This window comes from Eucalyptus grandis, chromosome 6, assembly GCF_016545825.1.
Source record: "Eucalyptus grandis isolate ANBG69807.140 chromosome 6, ASM1654582v1, whole genome shotgun sequence".
In the NCBI taxonomy this organism is placed as follows: Eukaryota; Viridiplantae; Streptophyta; class Magnoliopsida; order Myrtales; family Myrtaceae; genus Eucalyptus; species Eucalyptus grandis.
The window spans coordinates 24,582,486-24,591,222 of record NC_052617.1 but is presented as its reverse complement, the minus strand read 5'-3'; the positions used below and the strand labels follow the sequence as shown (position 1 = coordinate 24,591,222).

At 41.3% G+C, this 8,737-nt stretch overlaps 1 protein-coding gene across 1 annotated transcript; it reads left to right on the top strand.

Moving 5' to 3' along the window:
- Positions 1-544: 544 nt before the first annotated feature.
- On the top strand, positions 545-2,634 carry LOC120294798 (wall-associated receptor kinase 2-like). The gene is made up of 2 exons (XM_039315327.1): positions 545-1,498; positions 2,274-2,634. Exons 1-2 carry the CDS (start codon positions 637-639, stop codon positions 2,408-2,410), a joined length of 999 nt encoding a protein of 332 aa, XP_039171261.1. The 5' UTR covers positions 545-636; the 3' UTR covers positions 2,411-2,634.
- Positions 2,635-8,737: the final 6,103 nt, after the last annotated feature.

The following is an 8,737-nucleotide window of genomic DNA, read 5'->3' as shown; positions in this document are numbered from 1 at the left end:
AAGAAAAAATTCAAAAAAATTTAAAAATCTATAACATTAGCACTAGCAACATTACGTAGCACAGTTCGCGTTGACTAGGCCACTATTCAACCTTTTTCGATATGGCTAAAAGACTACATTGGCAAATTGTCAAAAAGTGTAAAACTGAATTAGTATAATTGAAATATTTATAACTGAATTGACACAAACACAATAAATTTAAAATAGTTTTGGTAATTTTCCCGAATTTCTCATTGCTATGTGTACTTGTTTTTCTTAGATACAAGAAAGAGCGAAGTTTACTAAGCAGCCTCAAAATCGCCATCATGTATTCATTTTCATATATTGTGACCATCCCTTTCACTAGGACAAGGATTAAGGGCGCATTACCCTTTATGTGTAAAACCTTTGCATATTTTTTTTTTCTAATTCTGTCTTGCATTTGTTGATATATGCAATCGGGTCCCTCAATTTGTTCTATTGACACAATTTGCCCCTGCTGCCCTCTATTGCTGTACTTAAATTTCGCCAATTCGTCGATGTGTATATAATGGGTCGGTGAGAACGGCTTCCACTCTATAAACGCGGACAGAAGCACAAAGGTCCCAAAACGGACAAAAATTACGTGAGAGAGAGTTTTAGAGAGTTTTTTTCGAAATGAAGATAGGGCATTGGCTTCTAACGGCGGCTGTGGCCTGGTGGTTTCAACAAGGCAGCGCCGCCGTGCGCAGAGACTGCACACGCCAGTGTGGGGGTCTGGCCGTACCTTTTCCATTCGGGCTCGAACCCAAGTGTATGAGGTCCCCAGATTTTTGGCTCAATTGCACCAACACCGAAGGGAGCGATTTTCAACTAATGTTGGGGAATCTTACGATAAGCAAAATCTCAGTCGGGGACTCGACCATGGTCGTCAGCCTCCCCGAAGCATACCAGTGCTACGATCAGAATGGCACGCTAGCAAACAGAAGCCTGGCCATGAATCTACCTCCAAATCCTCGGTACAGATTCTCAGAAACCCAGAACAAGCTCATCGTCGTTGGCTGCAACGCCCTTGCGGTCGTGGCCGATGAAGAAGGGACGGTCAGAAGGGGTTGCGCCTCCTACTGCACCAGAAATGTCGACTTCGCCAAGGAGACCACTTGCTCCGGTCAAGGTTGCTGTCAAGCATCCATACCAGGGGGGCTCACGACGCTCAACATTACCCTCTCCTCCATCGGCCAAAACGAGTCGAACTCGGAAGGCGGCCACTGTGCACGGGCCTTCATGGTGGACAACAGGCCATTCAATATCTCAAACTTGACTCTCCCGACGTTCCAGGATGTGGGTAACAACACGAGCCTTGTTCTGGACTGGATGGTCGAATCGAACGTGACTTGTGGAAAGGCCAGGTCAAACCCGTCGAGCTATGCCTGTGGTAATAACACGGATTGTAAAGAGTTCGGGAATGGACCGGGTTATCGTTGCGTTTGCAGGGATGGGTACAATGGGAACCCCTATAATCCCTTCAAAGGGTGTAAAGGTAATTCAACGAACCCAACTCCTCATTCATTATCGCACTCGAATGAATTGTCTGGGTAATTACTTAATCAACCTGCAAAAGCCTGATGGAGAAGTATTGTATTTACCTACTAATTCCATCTAGTTTTACCCAATTTAATTAGCCGCCGTTCGATTTGCGCTGCAACCTCTTCCTCCACTCTCCGTCTTGCAACTCACGCCATTGCCGCTGCCACCGTCATCCGCCCACCACTTTAGGCGAGCCAGCCGTTGGACCACCACAGCCGCCTCTCTCTCTCTCTCTCTCTCTCTCTCTCTCTCTCTCTCTCTATCTGCGCTGATACACTTTTCCCTCTCCTCCACCGGCAACGGCACCTCCACTTTAGAGATGACATTAAGTGCCACCGCCACTGTAAGCAACAAAGATGACGACTGTCTCTCTCTCTCTCTCCCTTCATGAGTCTGGCTTGTACCTCATCTCGGCATTGACAAGTCCCCAGTACCACCATTGCAATCAACAAAGATGACGACTCTCTCTCTCTCTCTTCCTTCCTTTATGAGTCTGGCTCGTACCTCATCTTGCAGTGACAAGTCCCCGGTACTATCTTCGACCAGGAGAGAGATAGACAGTAGAGAAAGAAGAGATATCTTAAGAGAGAGTGGATACATGTAGCAATAATACAACCAAGACCTGAATGGGATAGCATTACCTGACTAATAATCCCTGCACCAACCTATTCAATTTGTTTTTGCTATTAATCAAGATAACAGTTCAATTTTTCTTTTGCATAATGTAGCCATTTGCCGAGTTGGAAAGAAGTACAAAGGAAAGAAGAACAATAAAGACCGTTGCGAAATTGCTCCTGGCGTCATAGCTGGTGCAGGTAATTCCAAATATATCCCTCCATTCATTGGATGGTTTATATTCTATTAACTTATATTTGATTTTGCAGTAGGTTTGACATATTTGTTTTAAGGATTATTAGCCTATGTAAATTCCTGGTAAGCACAAGCAGTGAGCCCCATGCTACCACGCGTTCCTATTCAGTCCCAGGCTAAACCCGTTTACAACTTTCTTTTGTTTTTCTTTTACCTCCCTTCTAGCCTTTTTTCCCGTTTATCTGAAGCTTGCACTTTGAAACTACGTTCGTGGGAAGATACACTGCAAGATCAAGTGAAAATCCCTCCTCCGACCAAACCTGCAAATCTTGAGCCAAAAGAACAACTAGACCAGCAGATTTCAAGAGGGAAAAAACCCTAAAAATCTCTAGCGAAAAGTGAGCGAATTTGAACTAGTAAAAGGAAAAGTAAAAAGGAGCACGATATTAAGCAATAGCATATCAAGGTGAATGTTGAAGAAGGCGATGCGGTTGGATTATTATACCGTGCCATCTCAACATTATCTTATTACGCCGAGACAGCACAATATAATAATTCATATTTTAATTTAGACTTTATAGTGAATGTATTAGTCTTTTCAGGTTATAAAAATATTCTCATTTTAAATAAAGCTAATGAAATTATATATATATATAGACACACACTAGAAAATATTTATTTAAATGTGGAAAGTTTGGATAATGATAGCAATAAAAAAGGAATGGATCTGAACGTGAATGTTTGTGGGCGCGGGATAGGGTGGCCATGGGGCGTGAGAACTCTGTGTTCCAGGGAGCACCACCTTGAATGGGGCAAAATTTTTCCGCAAACCCACCCCGTGTACAATTTAAAGAAGAAACATATGTTTGTTACAAAAATATGAAGAAATAATAATAATAATAATAATAATAATAATAATAATAATAATAATAATAATAATACCTCAGAACAATCTCTCCTTATAATGCGAGAAGGTTGGAACTTGTTTGGGAGACACAAGCAACCCATGACGCCACCCATTTCGTAAAATCCACCATGAGGCCTTTCTTTTTAATGAAAATTATAAAAACGAAAAAAAAAAAAAAATGTCAAATGGTCGTCTAATAAGTGGATTAGTTTTTTTTTCTTTGAGAAAAGATAAAATTTATGAAAAGAAAATGTTTTTCGTCTTTAGTTAGAGAAAATCTTTTCAATCATGCTTTCCATTGGTGGGTTATGAATCATACATATATATATGCGAATATGGGTGATGGATATGTCCGTAGCCCCATCGGTTAGAGTTTCCTCCAATAAAATGGATGAAAACAAAAATTAATTATGATAGTGCTAACGTACATAAGTGGTTATAAAATTCCACTGAGTCTTCGTACCATGTGTAAATGGAAAGAGCTAAAACAATGTGAGGTGAATGCTTTCTCATTCTCTTTTGTTTTATTACTAAGCGTCTCCATTATAATCAAGACAGATATTTGGAGTAATAGAAGACTTTGGTTTATTTTGATTACTTGTTCAGTTTATGATGACACGTGTCATTTTTTAATAAGAACTTTTGTAAGGATTGTTGGACCATACGTGCAACCCATTTGTTACATAAACCATTTCCGTTAACATTTAATTGGGTGATTATATTTTAAAATATTGACTAACTTCTAAATCGATAGTGATCGATTTGCGCAGAAAAAAAAAAAAAGTAAATGGTTGTGTGTTCGAAATTTATTTCATTAAATGAATTATGTGGATTGTATGAGGATTACATGCTTGAATTACTAATCGGCAACATATACTCTTTGGCAGCAATTCTGTGTCCGTCTTCGGCATAATATTCTTTTGGTGCAGTTGTCTCGGTCACGATGAGGTTGAGACTTAGAAAGATCAACTTTAGACGAAATGGAGGAGAGCTCTTGCAACAACGCAAAGTCCAAATCTTCATGGAGGAAGAGCTGGCAAAAGCAACCAACAACTATAATGACAATAATAAGCTCAACAACGACCATTCCAGTTCCGTTTATGGAGGGACAATAGCAGGGGACACCGTGGTTGTGGTCAAGAAGCCTCAAGATGAGCACAAGTCTATAATAAGGCAGGATTTCCAAGATGAACTTGAATTTCTGATGGAAAAGAGCCACAAAAATATGGTGAAACTCAAAGGCATATGTTTGGAGGCGAAATACCATTACCGGTTTATGAATACATTCCAAATGGCACCCTCTTCAAACTCATCCAACAGAACGAGTTGACATGGGAACAACGCTTCAAAATAGCTGCTGAAGCTGCTCTTGCACTCAATCATATGCACTCCAGCACACAACCCCCAATCTTTCATGGCAATATCAAGTTAGCAAACATACTTATGGGTCGAAACAACTCGGTGAAAATATCTGATTTTGGAACTTCGGTACTTATATCACCAGAGCATAGACATATTGTAGCCATTCAGAAAAAGACTCCCTGCACTACATCGATCCGGAATATTTAGTCACTGGCATGCTAACAATTCAAAGCGATGTATATAGCTTTGGAGTTGTCCTTATGGAGTTGCTCATGGGAAAGAAACTTCATGTTATGAAGTCTGAAAAGTCAATCAATACCATCCATCTTTTCATCTCTTCCGTGAAGGGTGACACACTCTCCGATGTCATAAACTTTGAGAGTGCTAGTGAAGGTGAAATGGAGAAAATACAAACCATAGCTAAGATTGCAGTGGGTTGCTTGGACCAATACGGTGCGAACAGGCTAGCAATGAGCGATGTGGCTGAGCAACTCGTCAATGTCTACCCGATCTCGACAGATAAAGTAGAGGATGAAGAGAAAGAAGAGGATGAAGAGACCAAACAAGAAGTGCATGCAGAAGAACTCTCGAGCTGTCTTTCCTGTCTAGGAATGGATTCCTGCATCTGATCCTTTATTACCATAGCAACATGTCTGTCAATTTGCCCATAAGGACTTCTAGGGTTCATCATGTGCTTTGAATATATGTTATGTGTACCATTTGCTTTTGGACTTTATATTTGTGCAAGCATCTTTGCAAGTTCAAGCATGAGAATTTAATATAATATATGTAAAGCCGTGTGTTGAAGTGGACTTATAGGAGGCTGACATATATGGCCTTCGACATTATCATAATCTCTCTTCCCGTTTATCTTTTCTTCTTTTTTCATAATCTCTTTACATTATTCTAGTTGATTGAATAAGAACAAAGAGTTCTTATCCAAACCTATGAGAGGATCACAAGATCAAGAAAGAAGAATCAGGAATTTATTTGATAATAACTTCATCATGGGCGTAGAATTTTTTTTTTTTTTAAAACTCGCAATATGAAATTTGATTTGGCGACCCCTCCGTCCAAAATTTGGATACTCTCTCTCTCTCTCTCTCTCTTCTTAAATGAAAGCTTCTCCGTTCTACAGATATCGCACGCTAAGGCTCTGTTTGGGAGCCCTTAAGTGAACGAAATTGGAAAAAATTTGTATAATTTAAAGATTTCCTTCCGTTTTCTCATCTCGCGGAAAATTTAAAATATTCAAGCTTTTTCCACTTAAATTTTCATCACTGCCATTTTCCCCAATCTCCCAAACACAAACACAGCATTACTAACAGTGAAATGAATAGAATGAAAAACAAATAGTACTTTGTAAAAAAGTAACAAAATCGAATGAAAATTAACAGAAATTAAAGGAATAGATTAGTGGGGATAAATTATTTTGGCTTAATGGAGTGCGAAACCTCCAGCGTTCAGTGATGAGTGAAAACTATGATGACGGCAAAAAAGAACAAGAATTGCTAATTACAATATTAACACATAACCATCAATCAAATTAATTAAAGAAAGCTAAAATTAGTATAATCACCACAAACGAAAGACAAAACAAAAGTAAATGCAAGAAACCTCATTAAGTTGAGGGAAGGAACCGACCATACATTAAGGAGGAGCAGACATTCACGAAAGGCAATTACTTGTGAAAATACATGAAAAAAGTGAAATGATTCTTGGTGACATGCCGATTAATTGACAATCGATTTCAGAGGCAATTATTGTCGATAGGAAAAGTAACCAAAAAAAAATCTTAAAATTTATCACGAATTAATTCAATCATAAACATTTCAATCATGTCAATTTTATCCTAAACATTTTTTCAAATATTGCTAATTGAATCAACCCTGCCAAATTTGGCCGGAAATCTTTGATATTATGCCAGTCATCTTGGCATGGGTGGACCTCAACAACTGACTAGAGGAAGAAGGGAAGAAAATAAAAAAGAAAATAAATAAATAAATTGAAAAAATATTAAAATATTATTAAAAATTACCCACGTCAACACGAGTCATGTCATAAAAATAACCAGCGTCCATGTTAATAAATTTCTGATCAAAATTAGCCGAATTGACTGAATTGATACAAATACAAAAAATTTAAGACCCAACTAGTAAAAAAAATGATTTAGGACAGAAACAGTACATTTGCAATAGGTTCATCACCATTTTTGTGATTTTCCAGTACCGAAATGGTGTATACAGTGGTTGCCTACAACGATGATTAAAAAGATATTTGCAGATCTCTGAGAAAATTCTCGTCCTATTTGGTGAGTTTGAACATTTCCTCGTAGCCCAAAACAACAATAAGGCTAATCGAATATTCCCCTCAAAATCACTCTCACAGAGCTAAATCGAAAAGAAAGCAGAGACCTTCGCATTGTCAATTCGAAAAGCTTAAGACGTGCCGATGGAATCAGCGCATGACTACACATATTACACGGACAAATCCAGCATCTCCAGAAGTAATCAAGAAAACAATTCGCCAGAGTTCCTATCCGTGAACCCACCCAAATGTCAAAGTGCAACACAATCTTTCAAAACTCGGACGCGAGGTCGATTAGAATCCACAGCGCACAAACATCTTGATCGACTTTTTGCGCCATATTAGTATGCGACCGATCTATAAAATGAACAAGGACATCCCGGAATCTCCATCTTCCCGGGCAGCCCTAATCACATCTAATCTTCAAACACTGTCAGACATTTCACAATTAAAGGATATAGGCTCCAAACTTCGTTACCTCCGGATGCTAGAACAGAGGCAATATTCCAAACTAAAATGAAGTACGATTATTGAAAGTCCGGTGCAGTAAAGAATGCAGATACGTGTCATCCAAAGTCCCAATGACCATTTCGCGTCTCATTCTCAACTGCAAATTAATAAGCAAAGATACAGAAGCACCAAACATCCAAACCGAGCGCCCAAACTAAGGGTGCGTTTGGGAACCACTTCCCAAAGCCCCTTGGGAGTCAAAGCCCCTTGGGCAAAAAAAAAAAGAGTGTTTGGCAAAACACTTTGGAAGGACTTAATGGCAAAGCAAGCATTTTTAAGGCTGAAAGCCCAAGGCGGTGAGGACTGCCTTGGGCTTCTTTCTCATGCCACTTGCACTGTTCACTTTTTCTTTTCCAAAATTGTCCTCAAGAATTTTTGTTTTTCAGTTGGTGCCCTTGGATGAAACTCTGTTCATCTTCTCCGGGCCAACAACTGCTACAGGGACGCCGCGACCTAGGCGATCTTCGTCGGAGAGTCGGGCGACCTCCGTGAGTCGCGGCGTTGCCGGCGACCGTCGCCTGCTGCACTGCGACCTCCGCACGGAGCTCGTCGGGGCCGCGCGACCCATCTGGTCGCCGATGCCAGTGGTCGCGACCAGATCGGGTGCGGGGAGGTCGGCGGCGACCGGATCGGGTCGCGGCGGGGTCGCGCGACCTCGCCGCCCCCGGATCCGGGTCGCGAGGTCCTCCGCGACCTCGACGCCCGGATCTAGGTCGCCGGAGGTCGAGGCGGCGTCGCGCGACCTCGCCGCCGCCTCGGATCCGGGTCGCGGAGGTCGGCGCGTCGCGCGACCTCGCCGCCCAGATCCGGGTCGCCGAAGGTCGGCGGCGTCGCGCGACCTCGCCGCCCCCGGATCCGGGGTCGCGGAGGTCGCGACGGCGTCGCGCGACCTCGCTGCCCAAGAACGAGAGGTCGCCGGAGGTCGCCGGCGGTCGGCCCGGGAGGTCGCGACGACCACCGCCCTTGCCAGTCAATTTTTTTTTTTAATTTTTCTTTTGATAATTTTTTACCACAAAACTCCTTTGTAAATGTAAGTTCCCAAACACCATTTTGCTCAAAACACTTCACAAAGAGCTTTCAAAATACAATTTACCAAACACGGTTTGCATTTTGGAAAACACTTTAACTCAAACGTCTTTGCATTTTCCTAAAGACTTTCCCCAAAAGTGGTTCCCAAACGCACCCTAAGTCAGGAGCCATCGAGATACAGTGATGACCAAACAATCCAGGAGGAAGTACAGCATATTGCAAGATATACCCGAACATATATTTTCAACTAACAAAATAATACAATAA